At 45.5% G+C, this 22,039-nt stretch overlaps 1 protein-coding gene across 1 annotated transcript; it reads left to right on the top strand.

The window, feature by feature from the left end:
* The first annotated feature begins 1,373 nt into the window (after positions 1-1,373).
* On the top strand, positions 1,374-15,035 carry LOC112113881 (cytochrome c oxidase subunit 5A, mitochondrial). Its single transcript, XM_024210329.2, has 5 exons — positions 1,374-1,579; positions 8,640-8,756; positions 10,957-11,078; positions 12,687-12,809; positions 14,872-15,035. The coding sequence occupies exons 1-4, from the start codon at positions 1,489-1,491 to the stop codon at positions 12,798-12,800; spliced, it is 444 nt and encodes a 147-aa protein (XP_024066097.1). The 5' UTR covers positions 1,374-1,488; the 3' UTR covers positions 12,801-12,809; positions 14,872-15,035.
* Positions 15,036-22,039: the final 7,004 nt, after the last annotated feature.

Here is a 22,039-nt window from a genome sequence, read left to right as displayed (position 1 = left end):
AAGGGGAGGTCAAGACTGGGGAACAAAAGATCCCCACCTTATGTACATCTTATTTAAGGCTGGGGAGGAAGGCAAACAGGACTGAACTGTGGGAGAAGCAAGGGCTGAGTCCAGACTAAGGGTATGTCTTCACTAGCAATGTTAAAGCGCTATGGCTGAGTAGTCATGGCACCAGCACGCTGTAAAAAACAACCCCTACGAGGGGAGTAGCTCCCAGCTCCTAGTGCTGATGCAGCGTCTACACTGCCACTTTACAGCGCTGAAACTTGCAGTGCTCAGGGGGGTGTTTTTCACAGTGAGAAAGTTGCAGTGCTGTAAAGTGGGAGTGTAGACAACACAGGAGTCTAGTCTGTAAAGAGAAATACCTAGAACTCTAAGCTACAGAAACTTTACAACTTGCCAATTTCTTGAAACCAGTCTCTTTAAGATCTTAAGCTTAGTATGTGCGTTTTGTTTTATTTGCTTGGTAATCTGCTTTGTTCTGTTTGCTATCCCTTATAATCATTTAAAATCTACCTTTTATAGTTAATAAACTTGTTTTTATTATTAAACCCAGTTTGTGCAATTTATAACTGGGGGGGGGGGGGAGGGAAAAGTTGTGCGTATCTCTTTCCACATTTAGGGAGAGGGTGAATTTTTATGAGCTTGCACTGTGCAGAGCTTTCAAAACAGTACAAGATGATATTATCTTGGGTGTACTCTCCAGAGAAGAGCTGCACTTGAGCGTTGGGCAATTTCCTAGCTGAGTCTTCTCATAGAGAGCTGTTTGCAGACTCTGTGTGATTCTACAGCTGGTGTGACCCGACCTGTGCATGTGTGTTGCCAAAGGCCAGAGAGCCTAATGCAGCAAGAGAGGGAGCCCAGGCTAGCGGAGCAGGCAGGTTCCATTAAATCCCAGTACATCATGTGCATCCCAGAAGGGGGGTTCAAACCATCACACCTACCTCCCACTGAACTCAATGGGAGTTAGGAACCTAAATACCTTTGTGGCCTTAGTTACCACCTGCGAACCCCCACGTGGCAGGAACAGGCCCTTCCTGGGGTGGACGCAGTCCAAGGGAGAAGCCCAGTTCCCCCCTTTTCTTGGCTTAGGGGAGCAGCGACCCCCACCTGGCCTGGGGGAGCAACTTCAAGTCCCCCTCCTGTTCCGATCTGCCCCATTCTGAGGCAGGATTGGGGGTCAAGGGGAGGGGGGCAGCCTGTCCTACTCACCCCCCCCCCCCGTCCCTCTGCTATCAGCAGCCATCGCTCCCCGCCGGCCTCCCTTCAAAATGGCCGCCCGCGCCCCTCCTCCCCTCCGCAAGGCCCCGCCCCCTTGCGGCTCCCCGCTGTCACGTGGCGGGGGCGGTTTGTCCCCCCGGCGACGCCGTACCCGCTGCCCCTCCCCTTGCCCTCGGTCCAGGCGCGTGGTGGTGGCCTCTGAGCGCGGCCGGCTAGAGGAAGCCTCGCGCCCCGGTTGTCCCGTCCCGCTCCCCAGCCCGCGCCGCTATGTTGGGAGCTGCCCTGCTCCTTCGTCGCTGCACCGCCGCCGGCCTCCGTGGCCTGGCCCGGCGGGCCCGACAGCCGCCCGCCGCCGCAGGTGAGTGAATGAGCGAGCGAGCGAGCGGCGCCTTGTTCCCGCTTCTCGGCGCTGGCCCCGGCCGCGCTGGCGCCCCCTCCCCTGCCCCGGCCCCCCTCGGCTCCGCGGTCCCGGGCGGGGCTGCGGGGGCGCCCAGTTCCGGGAGCGCCCAGCGGCGGGGCCCCGGGGGGCTGCGCCGGCCCGGCAGCGCCGTGTCCTTGCGGTGACCTGCGGTGTCACTCGAGGACTGGCTGCACCTGCGGCCTAGTGTGCGCCCCCCGCACCCCGTCCCCCCTTCCTCCGCCGCGGCTGTGGTAGCCTCGTCCCCCCCGCGGCTCGGCCGAAGCCCTCGCGCCGCCCCGTGGCATGCGGGGGGCCCGGGCTAGGACACCGCCTTGCCCCGTCAAGGTTATCGCCTTCAGGTCGAGCCTCCGGTGCCTGCGCCGGGGTCCCCCGTGTGCCGAAGCGGGAGCCGCGCCCGCCAAGGAGCGCTGGGGATGGCTGCATCCGTGGCCGCCACGGGAAGGTGACATTGAGCTGGCTGAAGGGGAGAGAGAGGTGAAGTCTGCACGGGCACCTGTGCTAGCCTCCCTGCAAGGGAGAGGAGGTAGTGTCGACCCTGATTCTGGCCCCCACCTCCCTGATGGGGAGCAAGTCTCTCCTTAGGGAAGGGCAGCAAAGGGGGCTAGGTTAGCTGGGGCCAGCCCAGCTGGCCTATTTCGCAATGCGGGTACCTCTGTCTCAGTTGCCCGTTTCGCTTCCTCTTTCATGCTTGTGTCTCTCCACTCGCTGTCTAGCATTTCTGCAGTGACTCTGATTTGAAGATAGTTGGCACCACTTGCAGCCACGATATGGGCCTTTCTATAACAAAGCTAACCTGTCTGTGGCATGCAAATCTTGATTTGTGTAAACCAGCGAGTAGGCTCTCCTTGTTCACCCAGCGTTATGAAAAATGTATGTTCTGGTTAATCTCACATGCCTTGCAACCAAAGGGAAAACAAATCTTGAGTACAAGTGTTAAGGTTTACTAATCCTCAGATTAGTAGGACAGTGACAGAATGTCTGTATAGCAGTAGTTCTCAACCAGGGGTTCACAGAGGTCTTGCAGGGGGTACATCAACTCATCTAGATATTTGCTAGTGCATTTTTCGTAGCCTGTTGTAAACTAGGCAAAGTCAGTACAAACGAAAATTTTATACAATGACTTGTTTATATGGATCTATATACTATACCAGGGGTAGGCAACCTATGGCACATGTGCCAAAGGCGGCACGCGAGCTGATTTTCAGTGGCACTCACACTGCCCGGGTCCTGGCCACCGGTCCGGGGGGCTCTGCATTTTAATTTAATTTTAAATGAAGCTTCTTAAACATTTTAAAAACCTTATTTACTTTACATACAACAGTAGTTTAGTTATATATTATAGACTTATAGAAAGAGACCTAAAAACGTTAAAATGTATTACTGGCACGCGAAACCTTAAATCAGAGTGAATAAATGAAGACTCGGCACACCACTTCTGAAAGGTTGCTGACCTCTGTACTATATACTGAAATGTAAGTATAATATTTATATTTCAGTTGATTTATAATATGGTAAAAAATGAAAAAGTAAGCAATTTTTCAGTAATAGCTTGCTGTGGCATTTTTGTATTTCTATGTCTGACTTTGTAAGTAAATTGTTTTTTAAGTGAGATGAAACTTGGGGGTACACAGGACAAATCAGACTCCTGAAAGGGGTACAGTAATCTGGAAAGGTTGAGAGCCACTGCTGTAGAAAGAGCATATCGTGCTCTTGTCTGAAATTATTACTAGGCCTCTAAGGCTATTGGTTTAAAAAATGTACCACTTGCAAACTCAAATCTGTGTCTACAGTAAACTTAAATCAGGAGTCATTCCTGGGATAGATTGTATCTTTGCTTTTTCAAAAAGAAAATGAAGGTGGACTGAGGAAGTTGATATTGCTGCATCCCTGTTTATATTCTGAAGTGTTCAAGCAGCCAGGCTACCATTAAATCATAAGTTTGAAAAGAATGCTTATGTAAAATTTGTTGCTGTATCTTCCTCCTTTTCTTCCTGGTCTTCAATTCTGTATCTTGATGTTCACTCTGTTGAATTGCTCATCAAGGTTAAGCTTTCTCTGATTGCTTTCAAGTGCCTATGTTTAAATCTCTGACCTAGGCCTGGTCTACACTAGAAAATTAGGTTGGCATAACTATGTAGGTCAGGGGTGTGAAAAATCCCCTCCCCTCCAAGTAGTGTAGTTAAAACAACCTAAGTCCCTATGTAGAAAGCACTAGGTCAATGGCAGAATTCTTCCATCTATCTAGCTGCTGCCTCTTGAGGAGGTGGATTACCTATGCAGACAGGAGAATCCCTCCCATTGGGATAGGTAGCGTCTATGCAAGTGCTGCTGAGACGCAGCTGTGCCACTGTAGTATCTTAAATACAAACAAGCCCCTTGTCTCCCTTCTCGTATACCTCTTCTGGTTCCTCGTCTTTTGTATTCCATCAATGCTAACCTTCTTACAGCCTTTCACAAAAGTCTGTGTGCTGCCCTCTCTGCTACCCTATGTGCTTGGAATGTCCTTTCATGTTTCCAAGTCTCCATCCTTATCTCATTCAAATCACTCCCAAGACCCACTTTTGCAGCATCACCTCCACAAAAATGTTTCATGCTTTAAAAAAAAATTATGCCTCCAAGATGCATTTGTCTAAACTGAGTAATGGTATAAGAGTATCTGTAAACTTGTATTTCCCTCCTCCCACTTTCTGGTGTGTGCTTCATTCCTGTATAACTTTGTCAAGTGCATCACTAGATTGTAAGTTCCCTGGCACAGAGACCTGTCTCTCTTTTTTTGTGTGAAATGCCTAGCACACTTGAGTGTGGTGTACAATGTCCTGTTTTCTGTTGCTGGGCATGTCTTCACTCAAACTTATCTTTTTAAATTAATCTCTTTAAATGGTCCTTTTTTATATATACACACCTCCACTTCCTCTCCCCCCTCCCCCAGCACTCTTCTGACCTTGTCTTTCTTCTGCCAATGTTTTACTTTTGCTTTTGTTGTGTCCCCATCTTCCTCTGGAGATCAGCTGAGTGCAAGTCTGGTTTGACCACCAAATAGAGATGAGTATGTTGGATAGTGAGGGGTAACAGTACATTTGAGGCCATCCCCCCTTCTAAATGTGGGTATGTTGACAGCTCTTCATCACAGTATTATTTTAGTATTTATATCACATTCCAGCTGGATCTAAATATTTTATAAATATGTCAATTTTGGAATATCTCCTATAAAAGGCAGGTGGTAAGTATTATCCACTTTTACCTATGAGTAGACAAGGTGTTTAGAAGCTGTAACTTGCCCAAGGTCACGAAGCAAGTCAGCAGTAGAGTTAGGAATATATCCTGGAAGCTTTGAGTTCTAGCTCCTGGCTCTTAATATTCAAGTGCACAAGTATCTCTTTCTAAAAGGATGTTATTAACTTAGTTGGCCCATAACATATAATTTTGTAAACATGCAGTTATAAAAACTAAAACCAATGGACATATTTTCATGACACTTCTTTAAAAACTTAGTTTAATCTTCAGTAATTGCAACTCAGAACACAGGCAGTAAGAATCTGAAAGTGAAAATGACTTAACTGACTTCTATATAGGATGTAATACCACACTCATCACCGTAATGCTTGAGCAACTTCTAGTAATGCATTAAGCTATATGGCTGTTTGTTGTATTTGTACTGTCATATTTTCCCTTGGAGAAGTGTGTGTAGTAGACTATCATATGTTGGAATTTTTTATAATACATATGTTGCTATATATGTCAGAAAAAGCAAAGTCAAAGAAATGTGCCTTTTGCTTATAGTGGACGGTGGTGAAGATTGTGATGGTGTCCCTAGCCTCTGTTTGCCAGAAGCTGGGAATGGATGACAGGGCATAGATCACTTGATGATTTCATGTTCTGTTCATTCCCCCTGGGGCACCTGGCATTGTCCACTGTTGGAAGATACTGGGCTAAATGGACCTTTAGTCTGACCCAGTATGGCCGCTCTTGTGATGGTCCTTAGTTCCTCTGAGAGCTCATTCCACAGTCTTGGGTTGATGCCTGAGAAAACTCTCCCCAATACTTCCATTTTCCAACTTGAGATTTTGGGGGAGAGAAGGGGGGAGAGGAAAAGGAAATTGGTTTTTTAAAATTTACGCTTTTAATCTTAAATTTAGTACGCCCACACACAAGGAACATTGTTTGAAATATGATTAAGTTGACAGCATCCTTTTAACTTAAGTAGCCATCATTATAGAGGTTTCAGAGTAGCAGCCGTGTTAGTCTGTATCCGCAAAAAGAACAGGAGTACTTGTGGCACCTTAGAGACTAACAAATTTATTAGAGCATAAGCTTTCGTGGGCTACAACTATAGAGGTGTACTACATTTAAAGCATTAAAAATCAAGAATATGTCAAGTGAAGGTCTGATTATTACGAAGTAGTTCAGAATACTCTTCTTTTCTCCCAGATCCCTGGAATACTTGTATACCTGGAAGATGAAGGGTTGTCAGTCATTCTAGACAAATTTAATGAGTTTCAATTGACTTCCAATTAGCTACAATTGAGTGGTATACCTGAGGGTGTTCATTGTCCATTCTATTAGGAAGGCATTGTAATACTGTGGAGAGATATGCATCTTTTTAAGAGAACTCTTTGATTTCTAAATCAGTAATTCATAATCTACATTTTGAATGATGCAATAATCTGTTACGTTTTGGGAAACATGGAATACATTGTGAAAGCTTTGTTCAAATGATGTACTGAATCAATGTCTGGCAAGAATCTGTTGCACTCAGGTCATTCTGTTAAACATAACTTTAGTCTGACTATGTATTGGAGAGAATGATGTTTAGGAGAACATTCCTTTGTATTTTGCAATTTTTTTTTGTAATTAGGATCCATTGTCTTAAGTCCACATTGTGGTGTTAGGAAAATTATATTTGCTTCATGCTTAATGGTAAATTTCCTAGTGTCACTTCAAGCTAGGAAAAAATGGTTAGCATGAACAAACCAAAGTATAGCACAGAAGTCTTTAACACACATTAAACATTTATATAGTGCTGTAGATGCAGATACCACTTTACAAAACATAGAATAAGACATGCCTCCGCCCCAGAGATCTTAATAAAACTTTGGTCAATATGAACAAAATAATGTGTTGCATCTAAGTTAGAAAGGAACGAGTCTTAACTTCTTTCCCTTTTCTACTAGACTCTTGTCTTTAGGGTAGGCTAGGTTGGCAATTAGTGCCATGCTCCTGAGTGCAATTACTCTTTCAACAGTACCAATCATAGAGTGAAATTGATGGGTCCTAGTCATCTTTATCTTCTGTGGGTGGAGCAGCTGGGGAAGCACTTACTCTTGAGAGTACGGATCTAACTGCCTGTTTGCGCAGCAGCTAGTCCCATAGCTGTTAGTTGCTGTTGGCAAAGGCTACTTGTTCATCCCTTGTTTAGTGTTCAGAAAACCCCTTGTGATAAAGAACAGTATTAGGGGAGGAAACTAGATTACAACCATGTTAATTGAATTCATCTTAGAAACCAGCCCACTTTTATTAAATTTAAATGAATGTTTTTAAGAAACTGTCAGATACTCAAGTTTCAATGGAAACTTAGTGCTGGATGACAACCCCGAAGATTGAAGTTCTGTGCTGACTCATTGAATAGCTGTAGTAGTGATAATGTAGATTTCCCCCACAAGACTTCACTATTCTATTCTTGGGGTAAGAGTAGTTCTGCCTCCAGGATGCCCCTGGAGACAGCATAGGTGTTTTTTGGGAACTGGACATTTGTACACAAAGGCACTATACAAATGCCACCAAGTCACTTTACACAGGCCACTGAACAGCTATTAATTGAAAGTTAGCTTTCATCCACTATTGAACCTGGTTACCCAGACTTGTGTGTATCCTGCTACTTCTCCCTCTGAGTCATCCAATTGTCCTACCCTCTCAGTGTTTCTTACTGTTAGAAATAGGATTTAGAAACTAGAAAACATTTCCTCCCTTAGATTACAAAACCAACTATTTAGCAATTGTAGGGCTTACATGGGGAAATCATTCCACAATAAAGTAGGGTGTAAACTTGAAACACAATAGCTATTCTGCAACAACTCCCTGGGTGAATGCTCTTATTCTGAAGTAAGTGTCTACATAAGGAGCTATTGTGGAATAGCTAGTCTGGTCAATTTCCACATGTAGACAAGCCCTTAGGAGGCAGGAACAGTGGAGTTCACTTTCTGCTTTCCCACCATTTCATTTGGAGCAAAAATTGACAGTGTTAGCTGGCAAATATCCTTGTGAAGTCATAAATGATGACAGTGTTGCCAACTAGATACTGTAAATAGAGCTTCCTTAACGCTGACTTCCATTTTTGGCTGGTTTACTCCTTTGCTGCAGAGCAAAAGTACTGCAGTGTTTTTTTCTTTTTCTATTTGGGGACCTGGAAGCCTTTTTAAAAATTAATTGTTCAACAGATTCTAACAATTTCAAGGTGATCTCTTTTATTAAGCATAAACTAGTGCTTTTTTGAGAGCTCGTAACTACATTTTTGAATCCAGTTTGTAAACATTTTGTAGATTTGCTCTTTCAAAGGGAGAGCAAACACTTGCTTGAAAGGCCTTTACTTGGACCATCTTACCACAGAGCACATCACTGGGACTTTAAATGTACTGAATTAGTGACTCAGATCTATTATGTACTTGCTGCATCCTGACTAAAGTTATGTCTACACAGCAAAGAAAAACCCACGGCTGACCCATGCCAGTTGACTCAGGCTGCGGGGCTATTCCGTTGTTGTGTAGACTGGAGCCCGAACTCTGAGATCCTCCCACCCCGCAGAGTCTTAAAGCCCAAGCCCAGAAGTCTACACAGCATTGACACAGCCCTGCGAGCTCAAGTCAGCTTGCGTGGGCTAGCTGTGGGTATCTAGTTGCTGTGTAGACATGACGAGGTCATAGCTGCAGTCTCTTGGCCTAAGTTTTTGAACTAAATTTCTTCTGTTTTCACTTCAACTCTTTCCTATTCCTTCCTCACACAGCTGTGTTGCCTGCTCGTTGCTACTCTCATGGGACACAAGAGTCAGATGAAGAATTTGATGCTCGCTGGGTGACATACTTCAACAAACCAGATATTGATGCCTGGGAGCTAAGGAAAGGTGTGTTAAAAGGGAAGGAAGGAATGTCTGATATTGAAATACTCATGGCTATGGTAATATGGGGAAACCTAAACTGTTTGAAATATTATGACTACTGAACGTTACAGCTATGTCAGAAAGTAAAAGCTTATGCTATAGCAGGGCAGATATACTGTGCTATAGGCAGAGAGCTCAGAAATTCTCCTAAAATTCACTTCCATAATATTGAACTGTACGGTCTGTGTATGTTTTCTAAACTACCTTGAATGACATAAACTACTACACTTACTCTGTAATATTAGACATTTGTGAAGGAGTTAAAAGAACCCAGGAACCTCCAGTGTAGTCTTCTTAACTTACTCAGTGCTAACCAAGGGCATAGGGTGATGGGGTCTTGCCTTTTCTAGAAGGTAGACACCTGAGATTAGGGAGTGGGGTTACTTGTGTAGTCCAAGTTCAATCCGTGTGACTTGCTGCTTCATTGTGATTGCTTTTTATCAGCACTGTTAAGATGGTCAGTGATGTAGTACAGTGGCTTTCAAACTTTTTTTCTGGGGACCCAATTGAAAAAAATTGTTGATGCCCACGACCCAATGGAGCTGGGGATGAGGGGTTTGGGGTGTGGGAGGGGCTCAGGGCTGGGACAGAGGGTTGGGGTGAGGGCTGTGGGGTGGGGCTGGGAATGAGGGGTTCAGGGTGTGGGGGGGCTCTGGGGTTGGGGTGTGGGAGGGGGTCAGGGATCTGGGCTGGGGGTGCAGGCTCTGGGATGGCGCCGGGGATGAGGGGAGTGGGGTGCAGGAAGGGGTTGGGGCACGGACTTACTTCTGGTGGCTCCCGATCAGCAGCGCAGCTGGGGTGCAAGAGACAGGCTTCCTGCCTGTCCTGGCACCGCGGATCACGCTGCGCCCCAGAAGTGGCCAGCAGCAGGTCTGGCTCCTAGGCAGAGGCACGCAAGCAACTCCGCGCAGCTCTCACCCGCAGGCATCGCCTCCCAGATCCCGACCAATGGGAGTGCAGAGCCGGTGCACGAGGCGGGGGCAGCGAGTGGAGCTCTGTGGCTCTGCTGCCTAGAAGCCGGACCCGCTGCTGGCCGCTTCTGGGGCGCAGCGCAGCGTTGGAACAGGTAGGCACTAGCCCGCCTTAGCTGGGCAGCCCCGCCGACGGGACTTTTAACATCCCACTCGGCAGTGTTCACCAGAGCCGCTAGGGTCCCTGGGTGCTGAGCAAGGGGACCCAGTGCCTTACGTGCCGCAACCTAACACTGGGTCACGACCCAAACTTTGAAAAACACTGATGTAGTAGACCTGGAGTTCACTTCTTATAGCTAAGGCTACGTTTTAGTCACGGATATGTTTAGTAAAAGTCGCAGGGCTGTGAACAAAAAGTCATGGGCCCATCACCTGTCCATAACTTTTACTAAAAATACCTGCCCTGACTAAAACTTGGGCGGGCGGGCGGCCGTGGGTGCTCTGGGGGGGGGAGGGGGCAAAACACGGTCGGGGTGTGTGCGGGTGCTTGGGGGGGAGGGGAGGTTGTGGCTGGCAGGGCCTTTCTACTGTCTCTGCGTCCCTGCAGCTCCTAGGCAGTGGAGGCAGGGGTCAGGGCAGGGGCTCCGCTGTTCCTGCAACAAGCACTGGCTGCTGCAGCTCCCATTGGCTGGGAACCGCAGCCAATGGGAGCTGCGGGAATGGCGCCTGTGGGCAGTGCGTGGTGCGGAGACTTCCCGCTCCTCCACTGCCTAGGAGCTGCAGGGAGGCCATGCTGGTAGGAGCCGGGGAGCCCACTACCCCAAGGTAAGCACCCCCACTCTCCCCAACACCCTCCCCAACTCCCTGCCCCTAGCCCTGAGCCCCCCTCCCACACACCCAAACTGCTGCTGCTGGCCCAGGGGCTGCCCGATCTTTTTTTGTTAAAGCTTTTGTAAATAATGAGATCACATGACTAGCATCATACTGCAATGGCAAGAAAAGAGTGAAAGGAACAGATGGGGGAAATAGTTCTGGAATGTGGGAGAGATAAGATTGAAATTGATTTTGATGGTGCTTGTTTATCACCATGATAATCATGTTAAAAATATCATGGAGATGGAAGGAAAGTGGACGACGAGGGAGACCCCTAGGCTGAACTTTGAAAAACTCTCTCGCAACAGGTTCTAACCCTCCTTTTACCTATTAAATAATGGGGGTTTCCTCAGGCTGTCATTCTTATCTTCTTCTGACAGGCATGAACACGTTGGTGGGCTACGATCTGGTGCCAGAACCAAAAATCATCGATGCTGCTTTGAGAGCATGCAGACGGTTAAATGACTTCGCTACTGCGGTCCGCATCCTAGAAGTTGTAAAGGTCCGTATAGTGGTGACTTGGGGTATGTTGGAAATGCTGCTGCTTGTGCTTTCATGCTGCTGAAAGGGTTTTAAAATGGAGATGAGTCTCCTAGCTTCTCATGTTGTATTTTCACCCACCTAAGCAGGGGAAACCCCCAGTTTCCTGATGGTACTGAAACTAGTAGTTTGACTAAGATTGCATGGCCAAAATCAGTTTTAATTTGTTGTTGTTTAAGTACCAATAGAAAATCCCTCCTGTGTAAGATCACAGGTCTAAATGCACTGGATACAGCTGTACTTCTTCCTTCCCCTCGATTGATCCTCCTGTTTAGAGGAGAACAGAATAAAGAGGTGAGCCTCTGCTGCCCACACTGTAGAATATGAGAAAAGGAACATGTCGTCCCCTTTTCTTCACCAGGCAAACTTGTAGGAGAATCGTGTGCTAATGGGCCTGACTTTCAGAAGTGTCTATACTGGACATATCTGTTAAGGGAGACCAAACTGAGACCTCGCCTATCACCAAATCATCTAAAACATACATATGAATATAAATAGCATGGCTGTGAAAGTCAAACAGCTCTGTACAACTGTAGCATTTTTTCAGGGAATTTAACAAAGATGACCACATGCTAAACTTATCGTCTCTCTTTTCTCTGCACCCTGTCTTTGTTTTGCTCTCCTCCTCTTCCTTCTATGCCAGAATGACTGGCCACTGAGATGATTCTTGAAAATATTTCCTTTGGGGGAAATGTAAGGGATCAGATTGGTTTATAACACCCCCCCCCAACCTTCTCTTCTCCCCTAAAACCCTGTTTGAAAGGCTTTTGTGGGGGGTGACTTCTCCTTAACCCCTGAAAGAGACATGAAACTAACATTTTATGTTTTATAAACTGACCCTTTCTTTGGACTTGTTTAGATATTTGTGTATCTCTTGCTCTTTTTTGCCAAAGCAATCAACAGGCAGCCCTCAAACTGGTCTGCAGAGCATCTAGAGATGTGTGGAGAGCCAGCTGTTCACCTAGTGCTGTTTTTCCTTGTTTTCAGTTTGTATGTTTCATTACAGATAGTCTGGGAGGGGGGTTTCTGAAACACTCAGCTTTGTCCTAACTCTGCTTCCATTGGAGTTAGTGGGAGTTCTGTGCAGCACAAAATCTCACACCACCCATTTATTTTCCATGCAAGCAACTGCTGTGGTTTGTTAATAGGCAGTGAGGTGGCCTGCATGATAGTGAATGGGGGTGGGTAGTCCACATAATTGTCGTTAGGTTGGAAGAAGTACACATTATGAACACTTGAAAAACACTGCAGTAAATGAATGAATTTAGCTGCTACCTCTTTGTACTTGACTCCAGCCAAATAAGTACAGGCTGTGATTAGCAGACTTCAGTGTAGATATTCTATGGAAGGTTCATCTGATTTTTTGTTCTTAAGCAGTGCTACAATGTTACCTTTCCAGCTTATTGGGGATAAACTATTTTATCACTAGCAATAAGTGGATCAAGCTGTAGATCCTGTTGTGAGTACATGATTCTCAGACACAGGCAGACATAGTCTGGCATACAGTGCAATATTGATTTTTCTTTGCCATCTCTTTGCTATTGAATTAATTTTTTCCTCTTCTGATTAGGACAAGGCAGGCCCTCACAAGGAAATCTACCCTTATGTTATCCAGGAACTTAGACCAACTTTGAATGAATTGGGAATCTCCACTCCAGAGGAACTGGGCCTGGACAAAGCATAAACATAATTGGTAAGGGGGACCGTATCTTCCTAAAACCCTGAGATGGGACTACACAGCCTAAAACTCCTTTTAAGGGTATATAGCAGTCTTCCTTGGATATAAGGAACCCCTAAAGAGAAGGGTGGTGGAATGCATGTTTCATGGGTAAGACTTTTGGGACTTGCACTACCTGGCAATGGAAAACAATTCAGTAGTGTTTACAGTAAGGTTATGCTCAGTGAAAAGTTCAGAGTTCTCTTTTTAGTTATATATACAGAATGAGGGTGTTTAAAGTCCAATTCCTAATTGTAATGTGTTCTGTGAAAAGAAATCAAAGGGGCTGTGGGTGAGAGACTGGTGTGGTAGACTAATCTGAGCATGGTTTAATAAGTGGAGAGAGGCTTTTGTAACAGAAATCATTGTAACATTCAATTACTGAAATATTTCCCCTAGAGTCTCTAATGCATCCTAAAAATGAAAGGAGGTTAACATTGAGACAGATGTCTTTTTAAATCCAAGGATCCTAGACTCCATTCCTAAATGGAAAACTTTAGATGGTGCCTTTAATAAAAGTGAAAGAGGGCCTATCAAATGCATTTGTCCAAATACAGCAAGAAGACAGAAGATATGTGGAGAGAAACATTTTCATGTGTTGATAATTTTGATCACCTAGCTGTAGTACTACTAAAATCTAACAATGTGTTTCTGCTGCTTGGAGGGTGGGCGGTGAGGGGAAGAGGCAATATTCAGTGTTCTAGATGTTTGCTTGATTGACACAATTACTGGTCTTTAAAGAATCCTCATTTCTTTTCAGTGTTGCAGCTTTGAGTCTGTTGCCTTGACAATAAGCTGTTACCATACTTGCTCAGAAGTATATAAGACTTTTGCTTCCCAGCAGTCTTTGCAAGAAGCTCTTTCCCTCCCTATGGAAGGATCATCCCAGATGAAATTATGCTAATCTTTACTTTAACATCTCAGTCTGTCTAACCCTTTTAAACAGAAGATAGAACAGGACACTAGTGCTTCCCTATGTTGGGAAGTGGTCTCATTGCTGGCAACAACTGTCCGTAGTATTGAAGCTGCTGATGTAGAAGGGATAAATCTTCTGCACCTTTCACAAAGTGTGATCCGGCTCCACCCAGTGCTGAAAATAGCACTGTCCCCTTCAGCTGGTCAAAAAGCACAGCACTGGCTTGGGGGACCCTTTGCTTACAACACAGTGGACAGGTCAGTTTCATAGTGTAGCTAGGGCTTAAATGCTCTGTAGGCAAAACTCCTGTTGTCTTCAGTAGTTTCAAGCGCAGTTTCAAGGAGCTGTTTTAGCTAAAAGTTAATCTCTGTTCTAGTCTAACGTTCTTTAATGGTGCTTGGGGGAGGTATTTTCAGTGCTTCAAAGGTGATGGATCTGTTTTTAGGGTTAAGCTTGAAAGCTGGTATCTGTCCTCAAATTCAAATATAACTTGAATGGGAATCTACATCCTGTTTTAAAGTAATAAGTTTACCATTGTCTAACATTAGCTAATGCTTATGTTGCTGAATCACTGGCTGACCGCTTGGTACCAAAAGGCTGTCAGTTGGCCAATGGGTATCTATCACAATAGCAAATAAGCTCCAGCCACTGAATTTAAATGTTGATTATTATGTAGACCAGAGTGAAGCATAACACGACTTTCAGTGATGATGCAACTGATGCATATCAATTTATTAGAAATGGGCTTCACTCTCAGAAAATAATGGGTTATACAGAAGATGGCTGAGTTTTTAAGATTAGATATATGTAACCTTAAAGCATCTCAAACTTTGCATTTTCACCCATTTTAAAAACTTCAACAAATTGGCCTGTTTAAAGGGGTAAAAACTGAGTTTCTAACATTTCCCCCCGCCCCCCTCGGGTGGAGTGGTAATGCTGGGTCACTGGTGCTGGTACTGCTTTTCTGGGCCTAAAGAATTAGACTGTTTGTTAAACCTGGCAATGTGTTGATTGAGTGATGGGAAGAACACCATATGATCTGAGACCACCTAAAATGGTGTGGAAGTATTGGCCTGCTTAAAGTAATTTTTTTAAACTAATCCCTTATCTGTTCTCTTCCAGATGGGCTGCACATGCATTTTATTAATGCTCCCTGATTGTACACAGTCGCCTGGAAACACAGATGTTAAAATATTACCTTATTTGAAATAACTTCTTTCTTTATTGAGTCCCAATGTATGTAATGTGAAGTTGGAACTAATAAAGGAGAAATGGGTTTGAACTGAGCTTGATCCTTGTTGCCTCTGTGGTGATATTGGAGAGGAAAACTAAAAAATGAAATTTCCCAAGAGCAGAGTAGCGAAAATACACTTTGGATAGAGCCAGCTTGCTATTAACTGTATAACCCACCCTGAATCCATCCAGCAACAGTGCTGGTTTCCAAGGCCAGCTGCAGAGTTCCTAGATGGGATGTTATATTCACAACATGTGAAGTTTACTAGAATTCTAAAGATAAAAGTATTGTCAATTGGCCTCTCTGCACTACCTAGCAATGTAGATTAATGCAATGAGGCATGGGAAGCTTTTGCTTGGTTTCCCTGTACCCCGGAATGGGATGTAATTTAAGCAATCAGTTGTGTGCTTTCTTGACCACTGGCTGACCCAAGTCTGTTGTGTGTGACTTATGCTTACACACTAATGCTTGAATTTCAGTAAATCAGGGCCTCTTTTCTCCCATAGAGGACATACATGGCATTAAGTGTTTTTAGGGACATCAATTTTAACCTGCTGAGTTTTATTTTTTAACATAAAATGCTAATTGTAAGCTCTTCAGGGCAGGAATCACATCTTTGCATTTGCTAGGTGTTGTACAAAGTAGAGGTCCCGATCCTGACTAGGACTTTGAAGTGATATGGCAATACAGATAGTGCCACTTTCCTAAAGAGAGGAAAAACAGGTATCTTTATTTCCCTTTCCCTCCCCATTTCCCAAAAAACAATCAATATGAAACTCTTCCCTGATGACCTCGCCTGCTGCTCTGCCAAGCATGGAATCTTTCAGAGGGCCTGAAGCAATGACATGTGCATCTTGAATCTGACTTGGAGTACAGTCCAAACAGCAAAAGGTGTCTAATATGAAAAAGGAGTGTGGATACATTCTAGAACTGTTCACTGGGGAGATTGGGGCATCTGCCTCTGTATAATACGATCACTTCCTCAATCATACTCTCTCTGCCCCTGCACAGGAGTGCTAGCCCCTTCCACATGAAGGAGTGAGTAACTGTAGCCAACAGCTGCTTACAGGCAATCCTAGCCAGATTACAGTTGGGTAGCAAAAACAGTCTGATAAGGGAAACTAAACAGCAAGAATATTTAATACCACACCTTATATTTATTGCTGGGCTCTTGGAATGAGCCACGCCAGTTCAAACAGTTTTTCTTTTCAAACAGTGCTGAGATAACACTGACTTCAGGAGCGTAGGCGAGAAGAGCAGTTGTTACAGCTGAGAAGGTATTTCCTCTGTATTTGGAGGTCCACAAAGCTATAGCAAAGAACTGAAAAAGTAACCTGAAGATATTACTAGAAGGAATTTATCCTTTCATGAATCATCTTTTGAGCCCAGGCTTTTACAGCTAAAAAAGACCATGAACAAGACTAGGCTAACCAAAGTGTAGGCTTGTTCAAAGCATTTCACGTACACTTGAACTACTTGACCAAATCAGTGTAGTCTTTGCCAGAAGACTTGTGTCCAGAGGGAAATCTTCATGAGGGAACGAACCAAACATGTTTTTAAAAAAAAAAAAAAACTACAGATTTGATCAGATGGGTTTATTTTGGACTCTGACCCTCTCACTGTAGAAAAATGGTATCGTAGTCACTATCTGTCTTGGTCACCATTTAAAAATAAGACTCAGGAGGTCACTGTCCACTTTTCACCTGGAAATCCATCCTCTGCTGAATTGCTGTCTGTCAAGAGGGCAGCAGAAGCTTCCTGAAGAGAGCCAACAGCAATAGTAGCGGTCTGAAGATATATAGCAGTAGGTGAGGTGCCTGCTCAGACACTCTTGGATGTGTAGATGGAGAAATAGCCCCTTCTTCCAAACTGAAACACAAAGGGAGACCGCTGCACCACTCTAGCGCTTCAGTGAAGACAAGCCCAGAGACCTTTGCAAAGAAGTTTAGTTTATCAAACCAAGTCCATACCAGCCACTAATGAAGTGCTAATTAATCAATGTTAGTGCCACAATCTGTTCAGATTTTTCTAACAAAACACCTAGATTTCTCAGCTTGGGTGCCTTGCTTTTCATTATATCCAAGTCTTTGTACACTGGAGTGTAAGGCCTTCAGGTAAGGGACCTTTGGGGTGATTTTTCACAGGCACAACTGACAATTAATTACTTAACGGTTATTTGTGCCTTTGAAAGTCTGCCCCCTTGCTTCCAAAGGCTCGGTATCCGGTTGGGCAAACTTTTTGGGCCGAGGGCCACATCTGGGTGGGGAAATTGTATGCAGGGAAGGGGATTGGGGTGCGGGAGGGAGTGCGGGGTGTGGAAGGGGGTGCAGGAAGGGGCTCAGGGCAAAGGATTGGGGCAGGGGAGGGAATTGGGGTGTACAAGGGGGCTCAGGGCAGGGAGTCGGGTGCAGGATGGGTGTGAGGTGCAGGCAGGGGGCTTAGGGTGGGGTGTAGGTGGGGTTCAGCAGGGAGTCAGGGTGCAGGATGGATGCAAGGTGCAGGCAGGGGGCTTAGGGCAGGGAGTTAGGGGGTGGTGTTCGGGCTCCGGCCCAGTGCTGCTTACCTAAAGCGGCTCTGGGGTGGCAGCGGTGCATACTGGGGCCAGGGCAGGCTCCTTGTATGCCTGCCCTGGCCCCACGCCACGCTGCTTCAGGAAGCGCTGTGGGAGGGAGGGCGGAGGGCTCTGCATGCACTACCCTTGCCACGCCTCCAGGTACCTCCCCTGAAGCTCCTATTGTCCGCAGTTCCCCATTCCTGGCCAATGGAAGCTGTGGGCGGTGGTGTCTGCAGGCAAGGGCAACGCATGGAGCCCTCTGCCCCCCTGCCTGGGGGCCACAGGGAAGTGCTGCTAGCTACTTCTGAGAGCAGCGCGGGGCCCGCGGCACCACAGGGGGCAAATCCCATGGGCTGGATCCAGCCCGCGGGCCGTAGTTTGCCCACCCCTGCTCTGCATGCATAAGCCTTGTCCAATGAAGTCAGTGCTCAGTGTCTTTGGGAGAGTAGGGGTGGCTGCTTTCTGTGAATGGCAAACCTAACCCCCCCCATTAAGGCTCTTAACTGTAAAAGGAACGGGACTCATAAAGGAAGACAATGAAAATTAATCCTCCCTTTGACATTCCTGGGGTCTCAAGTTTCTTACTAGTACCTCTTTCTATTCTCACTATTGACCTCCAACTTCACCTTTTTGGAATTATTAGTATGGGGGGCAGGGGAGGGGAAATAAGCTTAATACACAAGTTTCCACTGCTAGAAGCAGTTCAGATGACATCATGATGAAAAATCATTTTTGATAATTTCAGGGGGCTCTCTAATGAAAGTTTGTTCACAATAAAACTTACCACTATTGGCTGTAGCCTCATCTAGGAAGAGCCTAAAACTGTCATGCTGTCTGAAACATCATACTCATCCTGTCTGTCACTAGATGATATTGTCTCATTTCTTATGAGCATTAAATTCAGATGTCTTTTTTTTAAAGCACCAAACCACATTTCTGTTCTGAGTCCTGAAGAATGAATAGCCAGAGATGTGTGTGACCATCTTTACTACTAACAGCTTGAATGGTTATAAGCTAGCTTTACCTGGGCTTTGGCTACACTGGCGCTGTACAGCGCTGCAACTTGCTGCGCTCAGGGGTGTGAAAAAACACCCCCTAGAGCGCAGCGAGTACAGCGCTGTAAAGCGCCAGTGTAATCAGTGCCTGCAGCGCTGCACGCTCGCTCGCAGCGCTGCAAGCTATTCCCCTCGGAGAGGTGGAGTACATACAGCGCTGCGAGAGCTCTCTCGCAGCGCTGGCGCCGCAACTACACTCGCGCTTCACAGCGCTGCCATGGCAGCGCTGTGAAGTCCCAAGTGTAGCCAAGCCCTAAGATTGAGTTCCTGGGTTGGCAGAGTTCATGTGGCTGGCCACTTGAGGTCCCATTGAAGGGCCAGTTCTATCTGAGTCAATCACATCAAAAGCATTTAACGACAATCCTTCAGAGTGGGAATACTACCTTAATGACAAGACGATCTTATTGGGTTAAGAAAAAGCTAGGACTACATCCATCCCCTGTCTTAGCTCTCTCAAATCGCACTGTCCAAGCACATGACCTCCACTGTCTTCTATGCCAGTAACCAATCATGCTTACTTATCTATACCTTTTACTATATCTATAAAGTCCTAAAGAGAGAAGTCACATTACGTATGCTCCTGCAACTGGCTGGGAGGAAAGCCAGAGATTTTTCTTTTCTCTGTAAAAAATAGTATGAACTGTAGAAGGCTTGTAATGGGGCTAGCTTGAAGTAACATACCTGAAATACAAGTCACTGAGTTCAATCATTTCTGGTTTTGAGAGGATAATGAAAAGCTCTTTATTGTTGGGAAATGTGAACATACCAGTAACCAATCAGCCAGAGTACCCATCATGGAAATGATGATACTCTAGGAAATATTCCATCAGACTTCACCTGTGACCCTTTCAGCTCTGGCTCAGGGTGGTCTATTTTCCAGTGAGACATCAAATAGGAAGGTTTCAGTGCCACATAAAGTCATTGCAGAACTGGTGTGGTCGGATCCTACAAGTGCATGGAAAGGGTCACTGATCGTGGATACCTCAGGGACAAGTTGGGGAGCTGATTTGGACCACCTGCAAATTCAAGGAAGTTGTTCCCTGGATGACATGGGGTTACACATGAACATCCTGGAGCTCAGAGACATCCGACTGTCCTGTATGATGTTCCTACTTGTCCTCCAGAACTGAGTAGTCCAAATCTTCACAGACAATATGACAGCTATACTCTGCCTGAACAAATGGGGGTGGGGGTTGCCCACTTCTCACCCTTCTGCCTGGAGATCATTACATTCTGGACTTGGACCCATCAGAATGGGGCAACCCTGATGACCTTTCGTCTCCTGAGGGTCAACAACAGCTTAGCAGACTTCCTGAGTAGGCGATCTCTGACCAATCACAAATGAACCTTGCATAGCTTCATCACAGGACTGATATTCCATTGTTGCTGATTCCCTGTAATAGACTTCTTTGCACAAAGACAATGCCAAGTCTCACAACTTTTGCTCCAGAGGAGGTCTGGGTCCAGGGTTGCTACTAGATGCCTTCCTCCTGCAGTGGAGCAGAAGCCTGTTTATGCCTTTCCATTGATTCCCAGGGTACTCTCCAAGATCAAGAGGGAAAGCCACAATCATTCTTATAGGTCCATATTGGCTGAGACAGTTTTGGCTGACAGATGTGCAATATATGTCCATTCAACCTCTAATGCAGCTCCCAGACCACCGAGACCTGATCTCACAGAACCATAGCCACATGCTGTATCCAGACCAAAGTTACAGCACCTCATGGCATGGCTGCAGGGTGGTTAAGTACTACGGACAGGAACTGCTCCCTACAGAGCCAGGAAATCCTGACACAGAGCAGAAAAACATCTACCAGGAGAATGTATTCATCTAAATAGAAGAGATTCTCGATATTGACAGCCCAATGTGGTTTGGACCCAGCCCAGGTCTTGATACTAAAGATCCTCAACTACTTACTACACTTAAAACAGGCCGGCCTTTCATTCAACACTATTAATGTCCATCCCGCAGCAGTTTTAGCTTGCCATCTGCCTGTACAGTTGTTTGATCATCTCTTTCTCCATGGGAAGTTTTTCAGATGGCTATTACACACGCACCTGGGACCTTCTGAGGCTCACGGATCTTCTGTTCAAACTTCTCTCAGAATGTCCCTTACCCCACCTCACTCTACAATCTGTTCTGGTAGTTGTCATTTCAGCCAGGAGGGTGAGTAAGCTGCAGGCTCTTATGGCTAAACCCCCATGTGACATTCCATAGGGACAAGATGCTGCAAAGATATTACCCAAAGTTCATTCCTAAATTGGTCTCAGATTTTCATATACAGCAGTCAACCTACTGTTTTCTTCCCAAATCCACACTCAGTCCTGGTTGAAAAGAAATTACACGCGCTATATGTAGTCAGGATTTTGCTTTATTATATTGTCAGGACCAAGCCGTTCAGGTGTATTTTAAGTAGTTAAGGAGGTAGCAGACAGAACAAGGTAAATTACTAAGCTTAATACACTAAAGAAACTGGTTACATGTGTGTTCTCACCCTAAATGTGGTTCTAATAATCATCTTCACAGGCCAGATGCCCTTCCAGCCTGGGTCCAGGTCTTTTCCCCGTTCAATCTTCGTTGTTTCCAGCAGTCATCTTGGGTGGGGTAGTAGGGGAGAACTCAAGACCAGGATTACCTCACTCCCCTCCCTTAAATAGGATTTGCATTAGGCAGGAGTCCTTTGTTTCCTAGTTTGACCCCCCTTCCCTTACAGTAGAAAGTTACAAGAAGTCCCAGGTAATGTTTTGGTATCAGATGACAAGATCACCTGACTCTGTAGGGCCCTTGTAGCCATTCTTCACAGGTTGACCCACAAATTCACAGGAAGACTAACCTCTTATACAGTCCACTGTCCTTGTTGATGGGCCATCTGCCCTGGCTGGCTTTTCCATTGTTGTACCTGAAGTGTTGGCAGTGGGCATCACCCAAAGTAGCATAGTTGAAATAGATACATAGTCAATATTCCTAACTTCAGATACAGAAATGATACAGGCATACAAATTGGTTAATCACATTCAGTAAATCATAACCTTTCCAATGATATCTCACATGAGCCATCTTGCATAAAGTATATCTGTTATGTCATTCATATCATAAGCATATTTTCATAAATAATATGGAATGACATGTCACAAATGTATCTCACCGTGCTTACCAGCTGGCTGATGCACCTCTCCTACAGAACATCAAGGGTTACTCCACCGGGTCATAAACGACATCCTCCACCTGCTCCAGAAAAGCACCAGTATGGGAGATCTGATCAGCGATGATGTAGAGTAACCTGCTGACCTATGCCAAGTGCTGTACCTTTAAATTAGTGGCTATGTCAGATGCCAAGTTTGAGAGACCAATACTACAATCAGTGTTAAACTGATACAGCTGGAACTCCTCATTCCCACCACCCTGAGGGGATACTGCTTGTCAGTTACCTACACTAGGATCCACAC

The sequence above is a fragment of the Terrapene carolina genome, unplaced genomic scaffold (genome assembly GCF_002925995.2).
Source record: "Terrapene carolina triunguis isolate 2854851 unplaced genomic scaffold, T_m_triunguis-2.0 Scaffold67, whole genome shotgun sequence".
NCBI lineage: Eukaryota > Metazoa > Chordata > Testudines > Emydidae > Terrapene > Terrapene triunguis.
The sequence above is the reverse complement of the archived record's forward strand: the minus strand, read 5'-3'. Positions and strand labels throughout refer to the sequence as shown.